Source organism: Scardinius erythrophthalmus (assembly GCF_964197995.2).
Source record: "Scardinius erythrophthalmus genome assembly, chromosome: 16".
NCBI lineage: Eukaryota > Metazoa > Chordata > Actinopteri > Cypriniformes > Leuciscidae > Scardinius > Scardinius erythrophthalmus.
This window is the reverse complement of record NC_138236.1, coordinates 19,314,789-19,340,878: the sequence shown is the minus strand read 5'-3', so window position 1 is coordinate 19,340,878 and position 26,090 is coordinate 19,314,789. Positions and strand designations below refer to the sequence as shown.

The 26,090-nt window shown below is 41.9% G+C and overlaps 1 protein-coding gene across 1 annotated transcript in view; it reads right to left on the bottom strand.

Moving 5' to 3' along the window:
• Positions 1-1,639: 1,639 nt before the first annotated feature.
• Positions 1,640-26,090, bottom strand: part of LOC308704500 (cingulin-like) — a gene marked incomplete at both ends in the record, with an annotated part of 47,751 nt that continues 23,300 nt past the window's right edge. Inside the window, 13 exons of the mRNA XM_081388870.1 lie at positions 1,640-1,787; positions 6,997-7,043; positions 15,129-15,317; positions 15,646-15,876; positions 16,575-16,686; positions 19,519-19,664; positions 23,395-23,503; positions 24,018-24,136; positions 24,306-24,389; positions 24,538-24,627; positions 24,731-24,892; positions 24,998-25,168; positions 25,304-25,552. Of these exons, the coding sequence (XP_081244996.1) occupies positions 1,640-1,787; positions 6,997-7,043; positions 15,129-15,317; positions 15,646-15,876; positions 16,575-16,686; positions 19,519-19,664; positions 23,395-23,503; positions 24,018-24,136; positions 24,306-24,389; positions 24,538-24,627; positions 24,731-24,892; positions 24,998-25,168; positions 25,304-25,552 (1,857 nt within the window). The remainder of the gene's footprint in view (positions 1,788-6,996; positions 7,044-15,128; positions 15,318-15,645; positions 15,877-16,574; positions 16,687-19,518; positions 19,665-23,394; positions 23,504-24,017; positions 24,137-24,305; positions 24,390-24,537; positions 24,628-24,730; positions 24,893-24,997; positions 25,169-25,303; positions 25,553-26,090) is intronic.

Sequence of the window (26,090 nt, the reverse complement as noted above, 5' to 3'; positions counted from 1 at the left end):
GACTCGAGTTCGAATCCGCCTTTTGCCGAACTCGCTCTTCTCCCTCTTCTCCCTTTTCCCAATACACATGAGATGTAAAATGTATAGCCTAACATAAAGGTCTCTAGCGTTATATTTTGCCAACGAACTAATATCGAAACCGTGATATGGTTTTGTGCTTTATAAAACAGCACAAGACTTTAAGTATCCTATATAGGCATTATGTTTGTGCTGCGTGATTTAAAGAAAAGTGCGCACTTTGCTCACGCGATCAAAGGGTTTATTTCTTGCAAGTGAAGACATTAGGACAAAAGTATTGTAATTTTCCTATAGTGTAATGTAAAATATACTTTTGAAATATTCATTTTCATTTATTAGGCTATATGGATTTTATGTCATAGGAATAATTATAGAAATCATTATTATATTATTATACTAATTGTTTGGCATACTAAAACACCAGTTATAATGTAATGTAGACTGAAACTCCATATCATAACTAAAAAATATGTTTGAGCCCCCTTTAATGTCCAGGTACAAGTCAATGTTTTTTATTTGTGCACAGTTCATGGGTTGAAGCCCGTTGAAGCTCTTAATTTTGAGCTCTCAAAGAGCACCAGATTGATGCATTTAACCTTAAAATGTACAAAATTTTCTTGCGGGGGAGCATGCCCCCGAACCCCCCTAGAGGGACAGAGGTTTACCCAACATAGTTTTACAAAATCCTATATGGGAAAGATCTATCATTTATGAACTTTACTACAGCATAGTACAACAAAGTTCCTTTTAAGTCAGTAAACTAAAACTCTTAATGCAAAATTAAAATGTCCTTGGACAAACTATACATTAGGCCTGCCTAAGGGGGGGCCTACAAGACATTGATTGTGCCCAGGGGCCTCTGAATTCTTAATCCGGCCCTGCACCTCACCTCGGACCTCACTAATTTTCAAACCCTGGTTACGGCCTTGGATGCAGCAGTGAAGACAGGGCTAAATCGGAGTAATACCAGGCAAAAGGTCAAGGCAGGCAGCAAACAATCAGAGACAGAGATCAAGGCAGTGGTAACGCAGGCAGGCAGCAGACAGAGAGAAATCCAGAAACGGGCAAGGTCAAAAACAAACAGACAGTCCACGGGAATAAATGCTCAGTAAAGCATTTACATGTGGTCTCAGCATGTGAGAGTGTGGGAGTGAGGATGAGGGGGAGAGATGTGTTCTGAGGTGAGACTTTGCCTCTCAAATGGTGAGTTCAAATGGTAATTTCCAGAGAGGTCCTTTGTTCTCTCAGGGTCTGGGTGCTCCCCAACCAGACTGTCCGGCATTTCCTAATTTCTCAATTCTTACAAATCTATTAGACTCAATTACAGATAAAATGTCAGGTGTCTCAATATGTGTGAAAAGATGTTGTCCAGTTTTATGGACAGAAAAAAGTTTAACCCCAGATTGTACAAAATGATTTATAATTGGGGTTGATGTGGCGCAGCAGTGAATGCTTAAGGGTTGGAAACAAGGAGACTGGAGTTTCATATCTATCATTTATTTTAGAGCAGGACTGAAGTTACTCTGTGTCCAGGAATGGAGCGCCAATCCTTTTTATTGTATTTACTGTATCAACAGGCAGCTCCCATTCACGCCCCATTCCACAGATTCCTCTCTCGGCTTCAGCAGGAACTGGTCTGTAAATTACTCTCGGTGAGGATGGAGGTTATGCTGGAATGATCATACAATCCATCATCATCATCATCATCCTCCTCAGAGCTGAGCACTGAAGACTCCAGAGCTGACTGCCGGGCCTGCTGGATCTTCCTCCTGAGGATGAAATAAGCCAATTTGACAGTAGTGACCTATGGTATAACATACTATAATGTTTTGGTTACACTTTATTTTAAATGTGTCATTGTTACAGTGTAATTATATATTCAAGTACTGAGTAATTATAAGCAACTACATGTACTTACTATAGGGTTAGGGTAGGATTAGGGTTTGGTTGAGGGTTAGTTACATGTAATTATGCATAATTTATTGTTATTATATGGTAAGTACATGTAACAAATGTAACAAGGACACTGTAAAATAAAGTGTTACCCATTTTTTATTATACATACTTTTATTTATTATTTTTAGGTTTAATTATTTTATTATTTTTTATTATTAATATTTACTATTATTTAGAACAGTGATTCTCATACAGGGGTCCAGGGCCTACTAGGGCGCCTCAGCAAACTTCCAAGCAGACCACAGAATGAAAAGTATTTAAATTTATATATGATTATTAATTTAATTAATATGAATACTATTGTTAAAACAAATCTAACATAAATAACTTTCAATCAAGAAAACATACAATCAAGATGTACAGTACAGGTCAAAAGTTTGGAAACATGTTTTGTTACGTTACATTACGTTACGTTACTAATGCTTATAAAGGCTGAGTTTATTTGATCAAAATACAGAAAAAAAACAATAATATTGTGAAAAATTATTACAACTTAAAATAATAGTTTTCTATTTGAATATACTTTAAAAAAGAATTTATTCCTATGATGCAAAGCTGAATTTTCAGCATCATTACTCCAGTCTTCAGTGTCACATGTGACATCCAGTCTATCACATTATCTTTTAGAAATCATTCTAATATTCTCATTTATTATGAGTGTTGGAAACAGTTCTGCTGCCTAATATATTTGATGAATAAAAGGTTAAAAAGAACTGCATTTATTCAAAATAAAAAAATAATAATAAAATTAATAATATTAATAAAGTATTGATTTATTAAAAAAAAAAGAAAGAAAAAAATGACTGACCCCAAATTACTGACCAGTTGTGTAAATTGCTGTTACAAAAGATTTCTATTTTTTTAAAAAATGCTTATTATTATTATTTTTTTTTTTACTTTTTATTCATCAAAAAAGTATGACAGGTTATGAAAAAATATTAAGCAGCAGAACTGTTTCCAACTTTGATAATGAATCATCATATTAGAATGTTTTCTAAAGGATCATGTGAGTAATGATCCTGAAAATTCAGCTTTGCATCACAGAAATAAATGATAATTTAAAGTATAATAAATTGAAAACCAATTATTTTAAATTGTAATAATATATCACAATATTAATTTTTTTCTGTATTTTTGATCAAACAAATGCAGGCTTAATGAGCAGAAGAAACTTCTTTCAAAAACATAAAAAATAGTAATGTTTCCAAACTTTTGACCTGTACTGTAAACTAAATTTGTTTTTGTTTTTTACCCTCAATATTGTTTTTTGGTTAAAGAACATACAGTTCTTAAATTCTGCAATCACAAAATGTAATGCGGTTGATTAATTTACCTATATTGAGAGTTTCTGTTAAAGTGTCCATTGTGCTTTTTCAGATATTACTTTTTCATGCAGTGTGTACTATAGCTGTTTGTCAATGTAAAGGGTCTGCAAAGTTTTAAAGATCAAAGTGCTCGATGAATGAAGTTATCTCTCTCTCTCAAAAAAAAAAGAATCGATTCTGAATTGCATAAAAAAGTCATCAGTAATTCCAGTCTTACGAAAACTTACATGCGTAACAATGTAACACATTTGCATAATGCCCACCAACAGTCTTCAGTGCACTTGTAGCTGGTTCGCATTGAGTACATGTCAAGAAGACACTGTTTTCTACTCTGCAAAAGCAAATTCTCTTTGTAAACACTTCCGAAGGATGAGGATGTGAAGAGTCAGCGGTTAAAGTTTCCACAGCAACGATCGCATTTAACCTTTTGACGATTGCTTCTCAAATTTCTGTGAAATCTAAGTGGGATTTACAAAACGCTTAATCATTAAAGATGGGACAGTACACACTTTATTTGGACCAACTGCTCCTCAAAATCACAACCCAATTAATTATTGATGTATATATTTTCTACCGGGTGTTCAAAATAATTATGCAGTTTTGTGTTTTGTATTGTGCATGTCTCTGGTTAAGAGAATGCCTAGTGTTTGGCTCAATTAGGTCACCCACACACATATTTGATTGTTTAGGCCCTCTTGCACATGTCTTAAATGACTGGGAGCATGAACATGTACATGAACAAGCAAGGAATCTGGGAGTTATCTTTGATTCAGAGCTTAAATTTGATAAGTAAATTCAGTGGTGAAGGCTGGGTTCTTTAATTTAAGACGCATTGCAAAAATTAAAACCTTTTTGTCTTTTAATGATTTGAAGCAGGTTATACAGGCGTTCATATTTTCAAGGTTGGACTATTGTAATTCATTGTATCTGGGGCTTCCTTGATGTGTTCTGTTAAATCGTCTTCAACTCTTACAAAATGCACCAACCAGGCTTTTGACCTGGACCAAGAAGCAAGTTAGTGTTTCCCCAGTGCTAGCTTCACTGCAGTGGCTCCCAGTTAATTTCAGGGCCCAGTTTAAGGTTTTACTGTTTGCTTTTAAGGCCTTGCATGGCCTTGCTCCTGAATATATTTCAGATCTTCTCCAGGTCTATCAGACGACAAGGCTATTGAGGTAATCTCAAACATCATTTTTAAAGATCCCTAAATCTCATCTAAAGTCCAAAGGGGATCGCGCCTTTTCAGTTGCTGCACCCCGCCTCTGGAATAACCTGCCTTCGGATATTAGATGTTTCACTAAATTGAGTGCTTTTAAATCACGATTGAGGGCGCATTTACTTGCCCAGGCTTATGGTTGAGCAAGTAGTTGAGTGTATTTTGTTTTACTGTTGTCTTGCTCACTTGTGTGCTTGCTTGTTTTCTGTATTTGTGGCTAATTATGCTGTTGGAATATTGTTTTAATGGAAAGCACTTTGGCCAACTCATGTTGTTTTTAAATGTGCTATACAAATAAACTAAACTAAACTAAACTAAACTAAACTAAACTAAACTAAACTAAACTAAACTAAACTAAACGGCATTAATGACAATTAATTATTAGCGTTTTGCTGAAATAGTTCTGCTAATCAGCTGTGGGCCACTATTTAATGCAGTTCATAATACTTAAGGATGGAGTAAGTTTTTTTTTTTTTTTTTTTTTTTACAAACTTTAATGTTATATCAGTCATTCACGTTAGTGCCCGGCTAACGTATGCACTATTATTGATACTGTAAATAATACATTTCCCGCATGTGTACCGCAATAAATTAGAAAAAAAGAGTTGCAACATCTCACTGAGAAACGTACTGCTCAAGTCGTCCTTGTGATGGAGGTTTGGGTTGAATAACTAGTTCTTCCAATGATTCATCATCAGACTCGAACTCGGATTGATATGGTAAAATTAACGCACTCATTACTGTCTTTACAGAGTGTACAATCGCTGAGCTTTAGGAAGCCTCTGGAGCTGAAGTTCAGTTATAGTTAAGAGCGTTTAGTTTCCGACACGCGCTGTAAGCAGTAGACCAATCAGAGCAGCTTAGGCTCTCAGAAAGGAAGGGTTTAGAGACTGAACCTTTGGAGTCGTTTGAGAATCTTTGAAAAATGTGATGATGTGCAGTGTATATTATGAGAAAATAAAAGTGTTTTTTGACCTTTGATAAATGCAAAATATAGGAAGTCTTTGAATTTTGTGTTGGACAGTGGGGGGCCTTCAAGTCAAAAAGGTTGAGAACCACTGATTTACTTTCACTTTTAAAAATTCATGGAAAACCACAAGACATGATGATTAAAATACTGACAACACTATAAAACTGACCAGATAGAGAACAGTTTATATATTTCCTTAAAAGATTTAAACCTAAAAAAAATTTAAAAGTAAATGTACATTAATTTACATATCAGCATCATTATTAGCAGGTAGAACTATGCAGGAATTGAGAAGAAATGTCCTGGCTGATTTGAGGAAAGATCATTTGTGAGTGAGGTTTGGAAAGCTAAAGGCCTTAAGAGTTTAGAGATGAAAGCAGTCTGGTCACTCTCGCATTTTAAGAGACACACACTGCCATCTGGTGGCCTCACTGAGTATTAATATTTTTAGTAATAAACTCCATATTAAATCTGTGTGTGTGTAATATGGAGTTTACTACTTAGAACATGTTATGGAAAAATTAATAGTTTTACTTTTTCCCTATTTATTTCCTTAAACATTGTGTGGGTTCTCTTTCAATTCAATCATGTGTTTTTCCCTCCTGGGATGTATGTATGTATGTTTAAACAGGCTGAGGTTGAGTTTAGACTTTTGTTGTCTGCAGAGATTTTTGGGGGTTTTAGCCCATTCGTATGTCTAACTTTTCCTTAACTTGTCAGTATTGTGGCGTGGTTGGTTATGTTAAAATTTTGTGGTCATTTTGGGAATTTTTGATCACTTCGTTTTTGTTTTCCCAGTAGTGGTGTAGCAGCCAGGGGCCTGTTTCAGAAATGAGGTTAAGTGAAAACTCCGAGTATGTTAACCCTGAAATGAGGGAAACTCTGGGTTTTCTGTTTCAGAACGGGAGGTATGTTAAACCTGAGAAAGCAGAGTAAGTCAAGCCCGTTTCTGAAAGAGAGGTAACTTATACTCGGAGTCAGTTACCATGGTAACTTACTCTGTGAACCTAACCTGGTCGGGAGCAGGTTTTCTTCGATAAACCCAGAGTTTCTTTCGGTCTCCTCCCCTTTTTTAAAGAGGAAGTGGTGTTTAAACACCTCATTCATTCTTTCAGTACATTTTTAATGTAATAAAATTAATCTTTATTAATAAATAAAATATTGCTATTTTTACTGCTGTTTTTTCTTTCTTTTTTTTTAATAAGATGAAGTCTATATAACTCCTTAACTGCCAACTGAAAATACAGTAGTAGATTAGAGTTACATAATGTAGTTCTAAACAAATTCTACAGAATTAAACAGTGGCATTTACTGGAAATCACTGAACTGTGTTCATCTGTGAAACAGAAGTTGATGGACCGTCCTCTTGCTGTTCTTCCACACTCTGGGGGCGCAGGGAGAGATAAGAATATCCGTTTATACTTAGATTTAAACTTTGGCTACTCCACATAAAAATGTGAAAAAATCTGAATGTGTAGATTGTTTGATGTGTAGACACATAATATTAACATTACCTCTGTAGGCATCTCTGTGGCAGCAGAAACTCTTCATCCCCATCGTCCTGTGAAGATGAGCATTTGGTTGAGTACACTTTATAACACTATTTGTCATAATTTCTGGTGTATTGAGTGGCTACTTACGACTGCCTGGGGTTCTGTTGGGACAGGAGGCTCCACAAGACAGATATTACCATCAGAATCTGTTGGGACCAACAAAAAACACAACCCAAAGTAAAATAAATGGAAATATCAAAAATAGCCTACAGTACAGGTCAAAAGTTTGGAAACATTACTATTTTTAATGTTTTTGCAGTTTCTTCTGCTCATCAAGCCTGCATTTATTTGATCAAAAATACAGAAAAAAAATGTAATATTGTGATGTATTATTACAATTTAAAGGCACAATATGTAACTTTTTTGCTTTAAAATTAGCAAAAATCACTATATCTACGTTATATTTTTTTTTTAGTTGTGTACTTACACTATCCCGACTGTTTCCAACAACTTTCAAACCAGGAGAAATTTTAATTTTTAGACACGGCACGTTTCTTTATTTCCGTTTTGTCGCAGTCAATGGCGTCATATCCGCGTTGTCCCTGGTTTCCGCCTATGGTTTCCGCTCATACTGCCATGGTAACCAGAGCTATGAGCAGAGCCCTCTGATTAACCAAAGCGACAGACGCAGACAACTGTGGAGTTCGCAATGTCTATTTGCACGCTGTTGTTGTTTCGTTCGAACATTATGGACCATGGTAAGCAAACTTTGGATAAAAAAGGAGAACTAAAACGAGAATCAATATCAGCGCTGTGTTTTCGAGATGCCTAGAGCTCCCATAGACAGTATATAAACAAGAGCTCCACGTCCGAGACTTCGACCACTCCTACATGTACTTATTAAACAGGTGAGCACATTTACATAAAACTAATCAATGTTATATAGTTCAACAATGATAAAATGTTAGAATATGATCTGTATGTTATTCTAATGTTGCTCTAGCTTACTGCTAGTCTCATACAGACAAACTAACACATACATTTCAACACATTCAAATGCAGTTTAGTGTGATAGTGTAATGTTAGACCAATGAAACAGCGCTGCGTTACCTCACAAGTTTAATTTGTCTAATAAACTGACCGGTGAGTAGTAACTCTGCACTCGCGTGTAGTTCGGTAGAATGAAATGTCCGTATTCCTTTTATCGCGTGTGGAGCTGATAGCTGTCTCTTAGCAATCCCGAACTGCTTCATATCACAGTCATGATAAAAGCATCCATGTATTCAGTCAACCATAAACATTATTAGATCGGCCGGCTTGACGTTGACGACAACATCCATAATTCTTAGCAAATGTTGCGTCATCAAACTACACCTTTGTTATTGTAAAGAGGTTAGCGACCCCTAGTGGCGAAAAATTCCATACTGTACGTTTAAAATAATTGGTTTTCAATTTATTATACTTTAAATGATCATTTATTTCTGTGATGCAAAGCTGAATTTTCAGGATCATTACTCCAGTCTATCACATGATCCTTTAGAAATCATTCTAATATGATGCATTCATTATCAAAGTTGGAAACAGTTCTGCTGCTTAATATTTTCTCATAACCTGTGATACCTTTTTAGGATAAAAAATAAAATAAATAAATAAATTAAAAAAGAAGCAAATTTTTTAAAAATAGAAATCTTTTGTAACAACAATATACACTACAGGTCAGTAATTTGGGGTCAATAATTTGGGTTTTTCTTTATTTTTTTTAAATAAATCAATACTTTATTCAGCAAGGATGTGTTAAATTGATAAAAAGTGATAGTAAAGAAGACTTATATTATTAGAAAACATGTTTTTATTTTGAATAAATGCAGTTCTTTTTAACCTTTTATTCATCAAATATATTAGGCAGGAGAACTGTTTCCAACACTCATAATAAATCAGAATATTAGAATGATTTCTAAAAGATAATGTGATAGACTGGATGTCACATGTGACACTGAAGACTGGAGTAATGATGCTGAAAATTCAGCTTTGCATCACAGGAATAAATTCTTTTTTAAAGTATATTCAAATAGAAAACTATTATTTTAAGTTGTAATAATATTTCACAATATTACTGTTTTTTCTGTATTTTTGATCAAATAAAAGCAGCCTTGATAAGCATTAGAGACTTCTTTCAAAAAATATAAAAAAATCGTAATGTTTCCAAACTTTTGACCTGTACTGTAAAAAATAACACACATGTAAACCTCTTACATTTTATTAAGGCCCTTGAATCTTCGGGAGTGACTGGCTCTGAAGTCCCTCCAGGAAAATGTTGCTGCACTGCTAGACACTGGATGCTATTTAGTTATTTAATATGTCAAATGTTTGTAAAGTCAGGTAGCCTACACCCATGATATGCTCAAGCCTTACTTGAGTGAATTATGTTTTTATATTTAATTTTCAGCTGCTGCCATGTTCTTCTAATACCTGCAGGATTGCACCTACATGTACATGAAAATTAAAATTAGAATGAATAACATACTGTTCTTCCAGTTTCAGCTCTGATATTATAACAGTTGGGTAAGTTACTTGTATTACTAACTACAAATGACATCTTCAACAGTGTAATTAGATTAATGTAATAATGACTATCTTTAGAAAGTACTGGTCTACTTATTACTAATTACTAAATCCCATATCAACCTCAACCACTTGAACAATACAAGGAGAGACAAGAAACTGCACTTTTAATGCTTTCAAATAAACAATATACAATTGCATGAGTTATTCTTGAATTGACCAAAGTGTGTAGCGGGAGAAGGTTACATAAAAATATACCTTTTAAAAATGTATGTTAAATATACAGAATTGTTATAGTCTAATGCAATTACATCAGATTTTACTTTAAATTACAGAAGAATTAAGAGTAATCCCTTTAATTTAAATTACAGTATTTAGATTACTTGGTAATTAATTACACCCAACACTGTATAACTAATTAAAATGTAAACTTACGCATTGACTCGAGCAACTATTTTCTCCCTAGCTAACTCTCTGTCCTTCGCTGCTGGAGCCGATATTTAAAAAATAAAAATAATGTTCATACTCTCCATGTGCTTGCAGAAGCTCATCCAGTTCTGCTGGTGAGAAATATGAAGACCTCTTTTTGGCTGGCGCTGTTGCCATGGTGACTCATAATATCTGCACTCCATTTATAATGGCTTTTTATAGTTGTGTTTCACGCGCTTAACTCAGAGTAAGTCAACTCAGAGTTGATTGAACTAACTCATTTCAGCTGTTCTGTAACCGAAAACTCAGAGTTTCCCATCTCAGGGTAAGTCAACTCAGAGTTCAAGTTTTAACTCAGAGTTGGTTGAACCTCCTTTTTGAAACAGGCCCCTGTAGTATTGTTTTGTTTATTGATTGTTAGTATTGATTGTTATAGTGATCATGACCCTCTGAAGTTCCTCAGTCGCATGAGAAACGCCAACCAGTGTCTGATGCGGTGGAGTTTGATCTTACAACCTTTTAATATTGAGGTCAAGCATATCCGTGGTACTGATAACGTCTTGGCAGACGCTTTATCTAGAGTACCTTAGTTCAGTATTCTCATGTTTATAGTTACTTGGGGTAACTGTATTGATATGTTTTTTTTTTGTTTGTTTGTTTGTTCGTGTGTTTTTGTACTTTAAATTGTATTAAAGTTTTGTTTGATTATGGTGACTGGAGTCACCATTTTGGTGTGGGGGTGTGTTATGTCCCTCCACTACCTGTGTTTCCTCTTTTACTGTTTGGCTGCTCTGTTATTGTGTTTATTATTGTGTGCAGGTGTGATCGGTAACGAGTGGGCGGAGAGACACCCTTTAAAACGTCTTGGTTACGGATGTAACCCTCGTTCCCTGAGTGGGAACGGAGACGTTACGTCGGATGACAACGATTGGGGTTTCGCTTAGAAGCCTATCACCTTCGAGTATAGAATTTGCATATTTGTGGAATTTGTGGAGAGGAATGGCGAGCAAGCGAAGACACCTGAGCAGAATCTAGCACCGGCTGGTTGAAGCGAGGACATGAGAAGAAACTGGCTCTACTCAGAGATTATAGAATCTCGCGAATGTGTTGGGTGTCGCCCAGCCTGCAGCTCTAAAAATGTCTGTTAGCGAGGGGCCATGCGCTAGAGCCCAAGAGGAAGCCACACTACGAGTGGAGTGGGCTTTCACACCAAGGGGGCGTTGACGACCTTGCTGCTGGTATGCCAAAGCAATGGTATCCACTATCCAGTGAGATAGCCTTTGCTTTGAGAGAGCCTTTCCCTTCAGCTTCCCACCATAACAGACAAAGAGCTGGTCTGAGGTCCTGAAACACCGCGTTCTGTCTACGTAAGCACGAAGGGCGCGTACTGGACAGAGCAGTGCCAAGGCTGGGTCTGCCTCCTCCAAGGGCAGCGCTTGCAGGTTCACTACCTGGTCTCGAAAGGGTGTGGTAGGAACCTTGGGCACGTATCCAAGCCGGGGTCTCAGGATCACGTGAGAGTTAGCCGGCCCGAATTCCAGACACGCTTCGTCAACCGAAAATGCCTGCAGGTCCCCTACCCTCTTGATGGAGGCCAGTGCAACAAGGAGCGCTGTCTTCATAGACAGGAACTTAAGTGAAGTGTTTAACAATGAAGCTTTACAGTATATGTCAGATATGATTTCATTATAAATGATATTAGTTTGAACTACTTGTACAGATTACATTAAAATGATATGTTTCCCCCCAGCAATGAATGTTAAAAGCTCTAGTCACAGAACAAATAATTAAGTTTGATTTATTGTAATTGTAATTTTGTGGAACATGATGGAACATGACTCCATTTCCCAGAATGCTTTACTTTAACCAAGTATTTAAAATGGTTGCTAAACAATTTGAGGTGGACATTTGTTTAAAAGCACAATTTGATGGGCAACACTGGACTTTTTAAGTTTCAGAAGTCCCTTACAACTTCACTCTGCACCTGTTGAGAGAATCTTTAGTGTTGCAGGAAAGATATTCAGACCAGGACGGTGCAGACTCAATGAACAAACATGAGGAGCTATTGAGAATTAGATGCAACAGTGTTGCTCAGTAATTTTTTGCATTGGAATAAATGATAACTGCATTTACAAGTTTTTGTTTGTGTGATTACTTTGAAATGAAAATTAATTGGAACAAAACTAATTAAACAACATTGAGGGGGTAATTTATTTCAAGAATTTGATCAATATCTATTTTAGAACAAAATGTATGCAGGGTTGAGGAGTAAATAGTTACGTGAAATGAAATTTCTGGTATTAAATTACATAATAAATGTAATTGTATTTAGTTGTATTACTGAGGTAAAATGTTTAGTTCAATTAGTTACTAATTAACTTTATCAATGCAAAGCAATTTCATTTTAAGTTATCCAAATAAAGTAATCCAAACCACATTTATAATGGGTAACTAATAACAGTAAGCAATAACATTTCCAAAGTAACCTTCCTAGCACTGAATGCATGCGAGACTCAACACATTCTTTCTGTTGTGTGACTGTGTGGAATTTCTTTGAATTGCCATGAATTTAATTCCACTTCCTGTCATTCCAATTCAAATTCAATTCAATGTCCTGTGGGGCGGAGTACATTCAATTCAAATTCCAATTCATGAATTGAATGGAGGCCAATTCGGAAATTCTGAATTTTGCACAAGCCTGGTTACAACCACTGAGAGGTCCCAAGAGGGTACAAGGGGAGGACGAGGAGGATTCAGTCTTCTCGCTCCCCTCAGGAACCTGACGATCAGGTCGTGCTTCCCCAGAGACTTACCATCAACTGCTTCGTGATGTGCGGCAATGGCGGCAACATACACCTTCAGGGTGGAGGGAGACAGGCTTCGCTCCAACCCTTCTTGCAGGAAGGAAAGCACGACACTGATGGGGCATTTCGTGGGTTCTTGATGTTTAGAAGAACACCAGTTGACGAAGAGGTTCCACGTCAACGCATAGAGATGTCTCGTGGACGATGCTCTAGCGGAAGTGATGGTAGCCACCACCGCAGGTGGTAGGGTACTCAAACCTGCCTCGTCCCGTCCAGGAGCCACACATGGAGGTTCCAAAGATCGGGACGAGGGTGCCAAAGGGTGCCCCGTCCCTGAGAAAGGAGGTCCTTCCTCAGAGGAATTGGTCAGGGAGGTGCTGTCGCGAGGAGTACTAGTTCGGAGAACCAGGTCCGGTTGTGCCAATACGGGGCAACCAATATGACCTGCTCCTCGTCCTCCCTGATCTTGCGCAAGGTCTGCGCAAGAAGGCTCACTGGGGGAAACGCATACTTGCGTAGGCCCCGCGGCCAGCTGTGCGCCAGTGCATCCGTGCCGAGCGTGCCCTCGGTCAGGGAATAATACAGGTCGCAATGGGACGAGACGTGAGAGGCAAACAGGTCTACCTGTGTGTCCCCGAACTGATCCCAAATCAGCTGGACCGACTGGGGATGGAGTCGCCATTCTCCAGCGAGAGGCCGAACTCGAGACAGCTCGTCGGCCACCTGGTTCAGGTGTCCCTGGATATAAATGGCTCGAAGCGACCTCAGATGCTTCTGACTCCATATGAGGAGGTGGCGAGCGAGTTGCGACATACGGCGGGAGCGTAGACCACCTTGATGGTTGATGTACGCTACTGTCGCGGTATTGTCTGATCGGACTAGTACGTGCTGACCCCTGAGCAGTGCATGGAAGCTGTGCAGGGCGAGACGTACAGCCAGCAACTCGAGGCAATTGACATGCCAAAGGCGCTGGGGTCCTGTCCAGGAGCCCGCGGCAGCATGACCATTGCACATGGCGCCCCAGCCCGTGGTGGAGGCATCTGTTGATACAACAACATGCCGGGAAACTCGTTCTAAGGGCACTCCGGCCCGTAGAAAATTGAGGTTCGACCACAGGGTGAAGGTCTGACTGCAGGCTGGAGTCACTGGAACTTGGAGCGTGCCGTGTTGCCATGCCCACCTCGGGACTCGATCGCGAAGCCAAAGCTGAAGCGGTCTCATATGAAGCAATCCCAGCGGCGTTACTGCGGCTGCGGATGCCATATGCCCCAGGAGCCTCTGAAATAGTTTCAGTGGAACCGCACTCTTGCCCTCGAATTGGCGAAGACAAGTCAGCAGTGACTGTGCGTGCTCGCTCGTAAGCTGCGCGCACATGGCGACCGAGTCGATCTCCATACCGAGAAAAGAGATCCTCTGCACGGGGCAGAGTTTGCTCTTCTCCCAGTTGACCCGAAGGCCCAGACGAGCTAAGTGCCGGAGCACTAGGTCCCTGTGTTCGCAAACCTGGTCTCGAGAGTGAGCTAGGATTAGCCAGTCGTCGAGATAGTTCAGGATGCGAACCCCGTGTTCCCGGAGGGGAACAAGGGCTGCCTCTCGACCTTCGTAAAGACGCAAGGAGACAGGGCTAGCCCGAAAGGGAGAACCGCGTACTGGTATGCCTGCCCCTCGAAAGCAAACCGTAGAAACGGTCTGTGTCGAGGTAAAATGGAGACATGGAAGTAGGCGTCCTTCAGGTCGATCGCTGCAAACCAATCCTGCGGCCGTACACACTGGAGGATGTGTTTGGCCGTTAGCATCTTGAACGGCAGCCTGTGAAGGGAGCGGTTCAAGACGCGCAGGTCGAGGATTGGCCGTAACCCACCGGACTTCTTGGGTACAATGAAGTGAGGGCTGTAGAAGCCGGACTTCATCTCGGCTGGAGGGACAATCTCGATCGCACCCTTCGCCAGTAGGGTGGCGACCTCCGCTCTCATGACAGGGGCATTGCCCCCGACCATAGTGAAGCGGACTCCCCTGAAGCGGGGAGGAGATACCGCGAACTGAATCGCGTAGCCGAGCCTGATGGTTCTCGCGACCCAGCGGGACAGTCTGGGAAGCTCTAGCCAGGCCTCCAGAAAGTGCACCAGCGGGGTCATACGAACCACAGACGTACCGTCGGTGGGGCAGCGAGGCGGAATGACCGGCACCGGCGAGGGTGGCATAGCGGCCCTGTGCGGGGGCACAGTCATTAACCGCGTCCTGCCAGAGGAGGCCTGGGGAGGGCGCGCGTCCCACGGGGGCGTGCTCTGGCAGGGGTCTGGTGACAGAGGGGGATGAGAGGAGCGTGGCCCGTGGGCGGCGCGTGCTGTCATCCCGCACCTCTGGGACAGAGGAGGGCGGCAGTGGCGGGACCCGAGGGTGGCGCGCACTGCGGCCCTCAGACTCTGTGGGCTCAGGATTGGGGGACTCGATTCTGTCTTTAACCACATTAGGGTACTGCTCGCCGTTAGACGAGCAGCGGGGAGTGGAGAACAAAAGATTCTCTTGGAGTGGCCCTGCTACCAGCTCCTGAACAGAAAAGAGAGCCAATCCTGAGCTGCCCGTCTCAGGAGCGCCGCTTGGCCTGGCGTTTAGCGGGCCGCGGGGCTGGAGAGGGCTGTGGCGCCTTCCTGCGGCTTCCTCCACGACGCGACCCGGGTGGAGGCTGCTGCTGGGGCCGAGCGGGAGGGGCGGGAGCCGCGGGAGGGTGCCCTCGGCGGCGAGCAGGCTGAGGATTCTGTACCGACGGCTGAGCAGCGGAGCGTCGGGGCAGAATGTGCTTGATAGCCTCAGTCTGCTTCTGAGCAGTCGAGAACTGTTGGGCAAAGTCCTCGACTGCACCGCCGAAAAGGCCGGCCTGGGATATGGGAGCGTCAAGCAGACGAGTCCGCTCGGGCTCACGCATATCAGCCAGGTTCAGCCAGAGATGTCTCTCCTGGACCACAGCTGTGGACATCATCAAACCCAGGGAGCGTGCGGTCACCTTCGTCACCTGGAGAGCGAGGTCGGTGGCGGCGCGCAGCTCATCGAAGAGCCCTGGGTCTGTCCTACCCTCGTGCATGTCACGAAGCATCTTGGCCTGGTAGACCTGTAAGATGGCCATGGCATGCAAAGAGGCAGCTGCCTGTCACGCCGCTCTGTAGGATTTCGCCACCATGGTAGACGAGAATCTACAGGCTTTGGACGGGTGCTTAGGATCACCACGTGATGAAGCGCTTGCCGGACACATCTGCATCGCGACGGAACGTTCAACCGTGGGAATCCCAGTGTACCCACAAGCATCAGCTCTATCGAGGGGAGGAAAGGCGGAGAAAGCCGACGAACGATCGCGGGAAGACATGGGAGCCTTCCAGGACCGCGTGACTTCCTCATGCACTTCCGGGAAGAACGGTATTGGGGTTGGGCGGCGACGGGTGTCAGCGGCCGCTCCCAAAAACCAATCATCCAGCCGCGAGCGCACTGGATCGGGTGGCGGGGACCACTCTAGCCCAATGGCCGCGGCTGCCCGGGAAAGCATGGCGGTCAGCTCGGGATCAGACTCGGGCAATGCTGACACGCCCGAGGGCGGCAACACAGCCGAATCCTCACTTCCCGAGGACTCACGCCCACCTTGTGAAGCAGCGATCGACATCGTATCCTCCTCTGGAGCGCCAAACGAAACGCGCGGGGCCTCCGTAGAGGGACCAGCGGTTTCGGTTTGGACACTCGCGGGTACCGATGCTGAAGAGGGGTGTGTGGACCGTGGACGTGTCGGCGGTATGTCCCACACAGTCACCCTCAGGTCACCCTGGCCACCAGCCGAAGTACAGCCTCTCGGGGAGACCGTAGATCGGGGTGTGGATGAGGGGACTCTCGCTCTGACGAGCTCATTGAGTCTCGACCGCAGCATGGAGATGGTCTTGTTCCCGCAATGGGAACATGAGTCATCCACAAACGCTGCTTCAGCGTGAGCAACGCCCAAACACGCTAAGCAGAGATTGTGCCCATCAGAAAAGAATATGTCGCGACCCCAACCAGAAGTGCACGGGCGAGGCATCTTTAAAAAGACGTGCCGCGTGCAATGCTCTTTTTGTGAGAGGAAAAACTCTGCGGATGTTGAAGCGAACAGGGACACTCGCTGAAATCGCCGTCACACCAACTCCGGAGAGTTCGCTCGTCTCGAAGGGATGAGAAGACTAACTCAGAATATTTGGCTTGCAGGAGTGGAGAAGTTCTCGGCTCCGAAGCGAAAACATATCTGCATTCTGCCAGCGTACTTCCTTATATACCCCCTGCGGCGGGCGGAGTTACGCTATGCAAATTCCGCAGACCCATGGCATTTCATTGCCATTGGCTCGTTTTATATACTCGAAGGTGATAGGCTTCTAAGCGAAACCCCAATCGTCGTCATCCGACGTAACTCGGAGTGACCATGAAAGGGAACATCAGTCACTCCATGGAGAGAGGGGAGATTTGTGTTCTGGCATCCACGCCAATGATTGATCTTCCTGCATTGTTTCTTCTGTTGCAGTTGATCTCCCATTTTCGGTTTTGTTGGCAATTTATTTAATCTTTGTTTAATAAACCCCTAGACAAAACGAGTCCAACTGACGTTGCAGTCATTTTATGTTGCGGTTAGTGTGCCTGATCGTAACAGTATGTATATATGTATGTACTGTATGTATCCTCGTGACGGGAACAAAAGAACACACAGTAAAACAAATGGTCAGATGAGCCTTTGAACTCTTTAGTATGGATAATTTGTATTCAGGCCACAAACAAAGACCTTTCGGCCTCACAGGTGGGAGAACAGTAAAACCCCAGGATGGGGGGTCTTAGAAAGACCACTGTATCTCTTAGATCCAGATAGATCTGGTTTACTGGGGGAGCGGAGAGTTACAGGAGAAGGAACCTTGAATAGAGGGGGGTTAGAAGAACGTCTCTGTTACGTATGTAACCCTCGTTCCCGGTGTAGGGAACGGAGACGTTACGTCGGATGACGACGAATGGGGTTTCGCTTAGACGAGCCAATGGCAATGAAATGCCATGGGTCTGCGGAATTTGCATAGCGTAAGTCCGCCCCACATCGAGGGTATATAAGGAAGTACGCTGGCAACATGCAGGTATGTCTTTGCTGAGGAACCGAGACTGAACTCCGGTGTTCCAGCGGTACAGCGACAGTGGCAGGGAGACGTAACGTCTCCGTTCCCTACTCAGGGAACGAGGGTTACATATGTAACCGAGACGTTCCCTTTCGTAGTCGAGCCGAGGCTGTCTTCCAGTGCCCTGTGTAAGTCTGAGCTCCCTGTCGTGAGACTAACACGGACGAAGGAGTCCTACTTAACACAGGAATACCAAGGTACACTGGGAAGCATATCTTAGTGGAAATATGCAATTATGCCCAGCCCGAAGGGGGGGACTTGGAATACACATATGACCCCGGGGGGCTGCATATGGAGAAACACTGGGGTGTCCAGCCGCAGGTGGAATATTTTAACCCCAGGGGTGGCAAGGTGGCTTGCCAAGGGAAAGACACATGCTCAGAGAGGCTTCCAGTGGAATACACATGTGGGGGTCACCCAGAGGGGGAACCATGCACATGGAGGCACCTAGCCAAGCGCGAAAGCTGCCGGTGGCAAAACTCTGGCGTTGTCGTCGACAGTGCTGGAGGAAATTGCACTGGCCAACACTGCACCAACACTGGCCACCAGCCAAAGTATCCCCTCTCGAGGAAGAGATAGATTGGGGTGTGGCAGAGGGGACTCTCACACAGAGATCATTGAGTCTCGATCTATAAACACCGCGATGGTCATGTTCCCGCAATGAAAACATGACTCATCCACGAGCGCTGCCGAGTGTGATTAAGCCCAACACGCGAAACAGCGCACGTGACCGTTAGACAGATGAGTCACGCGCCCACATCCAGAAAATACACGGGCGAGCCGTCTTGAAAAAGACGTGCCGCGCGCAGCTCTTTTAGAGAGAGAAAAAAGCTCAGCAGAGTGCTGAGGCGCCCAGGGAGAAACACACACTGTCGGCAGATCACTGCACAGATCAGCAGCAGGCAATGCGATCTCGCTGGAACACGCCATCACATAAACACACTGAAGAGCTGCTCGTCTCGTAGAGTGAAGATGATACAGAATGGCTTAGGAGTGAAAAAAATCTTGGCTCCGAAGCGAAAACATCTGCATGTTGCCAGCGTACTTCCTTATATACCCTCGACGTGGGGCGGACGCTATGCAAATTCCGCAGACCCATGGCATTTCATTGCCATTGGCTCGTTTTATATATTAAACCCCATTAGTCGTCATCCGACGTAACTCGGAGTGACTACGAAAGGGAACTTTATTTTTTCTTAACCAGCCCGATCTGGTTTACTGGGGGAGCGGAAAATTACAAGAGAAGACTGTCTGTTTTCTGTGTGGTTAGGTCTTGTTCCTACCACGAGGTAGCTGTCGCGGTATTTTTGTGAACAAACCTCTTAAAGAGAATAAACCTTTTTCTCTTTAATAACAATTTGACTCTGAAATGTTTCTTATGCCTTGATGCGGTTTGTTAATTATTGTTTTTGCCAGAACAAACATTAATACTGTAGGTCTTATTCTGAATACTGCACCAAACACATTAAGGAAAAAGCACAAAGGAATCCAGCCATAATTGCTCTCTATTTAAAACTAATAATTCAGGATTCCAAACAAACTCTTATTTATAGGGGGAAAAAAAGAACTTTACATACTCAGTCACTTACTTGAGCGCCTCGACTCTGGATTGCATCGCCTCCTTCTGTTCCTGCTGCTCCTCCATATCTCTGATGGCCTTCCTCCTCAATCCCTCCAGTCGCTCGGCCTCTTCCTCATCCACCTGCCGCTTCAGAGCCTTCACACGCAGAGTCAGCTGCAGGACCACACATGCATTAAACACAGAAACACTCCACCAAATACAGAGATCATCACATGGTGTGGAAGAAGACACACTACTCTATGGGCCCTATCTTGCACCCAGCGCAATTGACTTTGTACACCGACGCATGTATCATTCCTATTTTGCACCCGCGCAAAGCGCGCTTTTCCCTCCACAGAAGCACGTCGGTTAATTAAGAAATACACTTGCGCTCTTCGGGGCGGTTCAGCGCAAAGAGGAGGCGTGTTCCAGCGCAAACGTTCCTTCATGCTATTTTGCAGGTTTAGAAAACAATTGCGCCACTAACCAGGAAAAAATAGTTTAAAGTCAGTGGTGCGTTGCGCATGTTATTCATAAGCTATTTTAAGGGCGCATGCTTGGCCATAATCAATGTAGCGTGTGCACAACGTGAATGCACTTTGATTCTCTCATCTACACAGAAGCAGCAGTTTTCATTTTTGCAAATCATACATTATTAAGATAGATAGATAGATAGATAGATAGATAGATAGATAGATAGATAGATAGATAGATAGATAGATAGATAGATAGATAGATAGATAGACAATTTATGATAAAAGCATACATCTAGCTTACACATTTACCAAAATTATCATACGCCTTTTTAACCGAAGTTAATTTGGGTGTGTTTGTCCATCCCCAACGTCCCTGACGAGAACGTCGGTCTCCTCGGCTGTGAACCGCTCCTGGCGCGCGCCTGGCAAATCCGCCGTTATAATAGGAATCCGCTTTAGAACAAACGCGTCTGCTCTTAAAGGGAATGTGAAATGACGCTCTGGGGTGCGTTTCCCGAAAGCATCGTTGGCCAACTATGGTCGCAAGTTCCGTCGTTACCAATAGAGTGCAATGGACATTGCGATGAACTTGCGACCATAGTTGGCCAACGATGCTTTCGGGAAACGCACCCCTGATTGGTTTATTTCACGTTACGCCCAAACCACACATATGAATAATGAAGCTACTTCAGACCAACCCATTTTAGATTTGCGCCTGGCGCAAGAGTCATTTATCCCGCCGGGAAAATAGCAACAGCGCCAAGACCCGCCCACAAAGTTACTTGCGCTTTGCGCTTTGACACTTGCGTTTCAGATCGTTTAAATAGGGCCCTATGCAGGGCAGGACTTAGGGTGGTGGGGGCCCCTGGGCTTGAGTCACTTTCGGGCCCAACCTTCTATACATTACTTTAAATAGAACAAAATGATACATACACAAGCTATGTATTAGAGCTACACAATTCTGGATAAACTGAGTATAAAAATAGAGATCACGATTCTGAACAAACAACTAAACAAAATAACATAATTTATGTTAATTGCTGAAGTCTGTTAAAAATGTTTAATTAATCTGAATTATAAAAAATAAAAAAAATAAAAAAAACTTGGGTTTGAATGAATGATTCAATTCCTCAATCAAATGCACTTGTTTCATAGATGAATCAGCATCTATCAGCATCTATCAAGGTACAGTTCAGCCTATTATTGATTTTTATTTCCACTTCCCTTTTATCCAAAGAGACGGAACTATTTGCACTGTATTTATCAATGGGAAATATATCATGCTAAAATAATCTGTCATATAGCCTACTGTGGCTCACATTAATGGGGTCGCTTGCAGCACGAATTACGTGACCAGCAACATAGTCTGCTTCAAATATTGTGCGTAGTTAACAGTGAGTGGTGGTTTCAGACATTATTTTATTAAAGTGCGTTGGTACTGACTCTTATTCTGCCTGACAGAAAGAAAAGCTCGTAGCTTACTGAAGGAGGAGCGGTTTGATATAGTATGACCAATCAGATGAAAGGGGCGTTTCAGCGCCGCCCACGTGTGCAAATGAAATATTGAACCCATAAACCGATTTGTAAACCACAAACGAAAAATGAAAAATCGAGCCAAAATCTCATTTTTCGTTTTTTAAACTAAACTAAAAAACGAATAAACGAGCTGGTTTTCATTTCTCGTTATTCCATTCCAAACAGGAAATGAAATGACCAAAAAGTACACGGACCCGGTCACCATAGATAGACAGTGTTACATGTTAAAAAACGTAATAATTTATTTATATGACCACTGATTGAAGCTTGAACATTTTTTTTCCAATAAATAAATAATGATTAAAAAAGTTCAAAGTAATCATAAGTTTATTGCAATGCACAAATGTCTTGGTCAGAATGAGGATAAAACACTTATTTACCTGGAAAACATGTGTTTTGATTGTGGCATTTCTTTGAGATTTAGAATCCAGTATTCCTATAGGCTAATTATTGTTTCTTTTATGAATTTAATGAAGAACTCTGTCTCGTATTCTGTCCAACCGATCCATGTAGGCTATTTTGTGTCCATTCGTTTTTCCTTTTTTAACCCCTAATTGAAAAACGAAAAATGAACGGTTGTTGTCTTTTTAAAGCGCAAAGTTGAACACCAACATTTTAATTTGAACTGGCTACACCAGCTGCTGCGCAAAAAAAGTAAATATCGACGAATTTTCAGATTTTTGTTTATGACTTTTTGCCCCTTTATTAAACATTTAAAATATTCACAAATTAATATGGAAAACATGTCGATTTTACTGGTTTCAAAGGCCAAATTAGAACCTGAAATTGATGTTTTTCCCGCAGTGCTGAATGAGAAGAGCCATTAATATTATTAATAAACTATTGCTTTGGCTAAAATCACATCTCCATCTTCGCTGTTAAGCAGATGCGCTTTTAGAGAGAAATGCACATTTCATACAGATTAATCAGAAGGTATTAGCTTTCGATTCGAATTTGTTCATTTTAAAGTGGACATTTCAAGCTTTAGCCTACACAGGCTATATTTTGTTTCAGTTCTCGAGCTCCAGTTTACGGAGATCATGAAAGTGCGTCTGATTGTTTTCTTTTATTTTACAAAAGCACAACGTTTTCTTGTTATTGTGAGTTTACACAAATAAAAGTAGTTGAGAATAATGTATTATTATTTTCTGTATGACCAGAAATGATAGAGTATTTTAAGTTGTTTCCACTGTTGATAGGAAAATGCAAGTGTTCGCGCCCGCGCCTCCGTGCCATGCAGTGCGCGCTCCACACTCAGCTTTGTTCCTTTTTTTGCATAAAAGCGTCTTCTAAATATAGCCTATTAAATGTTATAATATTATTATTTGCGTAGCTATACATGGACCTCGAACACACTGCGTCTTCTAAGTCAGGTGACTGTAAATGCGCAAAAACTGTTTCCATTGCAGTTTTGCGAAATATTCCTTTATCGAATTGCCTGAAAAACCACCTCATGCGAGCGTAAACATTTTTTTTTTTTAGATAAACGGGAGTTTTTGCGAAATTGACGTGTTTCCATTGTGTTTATTTTCAATTTCAATTTCAATTTGCGCAATTTGAAGGGTAATGGAAACGCGGCTACTGTCTAATGCAGACAGGTTTTTTTCAACGGTTCGGCAGTAAACGAGGCACTAGCCTACGTAACTGCCAATAACCATCGCAATCAGCAAACCTAAATTATATTTTTCATTGCAGGGCAGGGCCAGGTAACAATGCTAGACCAATCAACAAACTTTAAATGAAAAATTAAATAACTGACATATTATTGAAAAAATCAAACGTAAACGGGCGGGGCCCCCTATTGGGCGGGGCCCATGGGCTTGAGCCCAGTCAAGCCCAATGGTAAGTCCGGCCTTGGCCCTATGTGTACATGTAACGTGTGTATGATTCACCTGGTCTCTCTGTTCCGTGTGCTGCTGTCTTTCCTCATCCAGGGTGATGTTCAGCTCCTTTAGTTTCCTTTCCAACCGTCGCTGAGAGGACACTACAGAATTCTTCTCTCTGAGAAACACAAAGATGTGCTTGTACCTCAGGATGTGCTGAATCTGTAGTGTATTGAGTTTTCTTACACTTAAGATTCTTCAGGTGCTGTGGTCTGATGATGTTATTTTCTTTTAAAACTTTAAAACTTAACTTTTTGTTATTTTAATAAAAAAAAAGAATTTTCCTGGTGCATATACAAAAACTTTTTTGTACACAAATGCCAGTAAAAATACTGGCAGGGCAGATTAAAATCTGACCAAGTAACAAATAAACCTGACCATTCCCCTAATGTAATTTACATAATGTAGTCAAATTTTATTTAATTAATTAACTTAAAGTAGAAGATTCCGTGAACCGCTTTACGAACTGCAATATGCGGTCTGTGAATGTTTCTGTGTATTCTAGCAACGTAGATTGATTAAAGAGGAGTGCTGTTCTCAAGCATTCTGTAGTGCTTTGTGGGTAATGTAATTGTTTCAGCCACTTCATGGTAGTGGTTTTAGAACTTCAGTTCATTAGGTCCTTTGTTTACCTCTCCTCTGTGCGCAGTCGCTCCTCGAGTTCCTGGATTTTGCTCTCCAGCTGAGACACGCCAGTGGAGGAACGTGACTGGCCCTCCATCTCAGTTATGCGAGACTTATACTCCTTTATCTGAAAGATATGCAGATCTTATGGCCAATCTGAATTAATTATTTTTTTCTTCACTTGTTTAACTGTACACTCTTATCACACTTGTTACCACAAAAACTCAGTCAATGATAATGCAGTATACACTTCGACAGATAAATCTACCATACTGTTGGATGGTCACGAGGCGTACCTGTCTCTCCAGAGCGTTTTTGTCCAGCTCCAGATCTTGTTTGGAGGACCGTTCTTGCATGAGCTCTGTACGCAGCTGTTCAGTCTACATGCAGCACCACATTTAAATTAAAGCATTTAATTACCTTTTTCTTAGTAAACACTTTATGAATAATTTACACTGGTACAGTAGTTCTGTTATAATATGGCACTTAAGTCCCTGATGTCCACTGATGATAACAGTGTATGTATACCTGATCTCTGCTCCTGGTGATTCTTTCTGTCAGCATCTCCGCACTGTTCTTCTCCTCATCAAACTCAAGCTCCAAATGCTTGATTTTGTCCTGCAGGTGGAGACAAACATATCATAGAGTGAAGAGAGAGGTACACCACCACATTATGATCTCTAAGACACCAAATGTGTAAATGTGAAGGTGAAACACACACCTCCAAGCTGCGGATATCTCGTGAACGGTCGTTTTGTGTGGTACGCTGAGTCTCCATCTCACTCTCCAGATGCTTGAGGCGGTTGCTGAGCAGCTCTTCATCTAATAAAGCATTGTCTCGATCCTCATAACTTGAGAACAGCTCCTTCTTTTGACAGGCCAACTTAAAACTAACAAAATTGAATCACTACAAATTGTTGACTGATTAATGTGCTTAGCCTAATTCAAAACCAAAGTAGGAATATTTGTAAGAGTCAGTGTGTGGCACCTCCTCCTGTAGGGAATGAATGGTGCTCTGAGCTCTCTCCAGCTCACTGAGCTTCTCTTTGGTGTTTTTATGCAAGTCCTGCTGCTCTTTCCTCCACTTCTCTCTTTGCTCATCCAGCTGAGCCTGCAGGAGCCGCACCTCCTCACGGGATGCAGCAGACAAGCGTTCCATCTGACAGAAAAAGCGAGAGAAAGGGGCAGGAGGAAGCAAAAGAGGGAGATTAAAAAAGACAGAAAGTAAAGGACAGACTAATAAAAATGTAAAATGACACAAGACTGACTCAAATTTGTGTCGATGAGCACATACCTCTTTTTTGAGTTTGTCTAGTGCTCTATCCTGCTGCCTCCTCTGGTCATCGAGCAGCGTGTTCTCCTTGCGGACTGCGTCTCTGTCCTTCTCCTTCTCTTCCATATTACGAGCCAGCTCGTCCCTCTCAAGGCCCAGCCTGGAGTTCTCACGCCTGGACTCTTCCAGCTGCTGCCTCAGTCTCCTGGTCTCCTCCTGTTGCTCCTGCTCAGCTTCAATACTCTGAGACATGCCCTCCTGCAGCTGAGACTACAGACAAAGACAGTTAAACACGTCAGAAAAAGAGGGCGAACAGATAAGCGGATGGAGTAATGTGTGTGTTTTAATGCATGACATCAACTCGGGATTTCAAAAGTGAAAAATAGGATCATGAAAAAACAATTCGTGTTTTCAACCATTAACTGATAAAAACAGATTGTTATAGTCTGAGTGAGAGGGAAGGTGTACCATTATATAACTATGGCATTCCATGTATGGAATAAAAGGCAGCTGCCCTTGTTTTTTGCCGCAGGATATTGAGAGTAAATGTTCTGTCATATATATATGAATTTAATATTAGGATTGTACAAAGTAACATTTATTTTTAGCAACACTTTGAAAGTGAATAGCATATAGCAGACAGATATCGTTATAATCTATTGGTAAAATATACATCACATAACTAAACATGCATCATCGTGTTCAAATAGTCCACTCTACAACACGAAAACTGCGTTTTCAAATTCACACAGTGAGAGTGTCTTTAAAAATCTAAATTTTCGCAGGAAAAAAGGACAGGAGTCTCAGC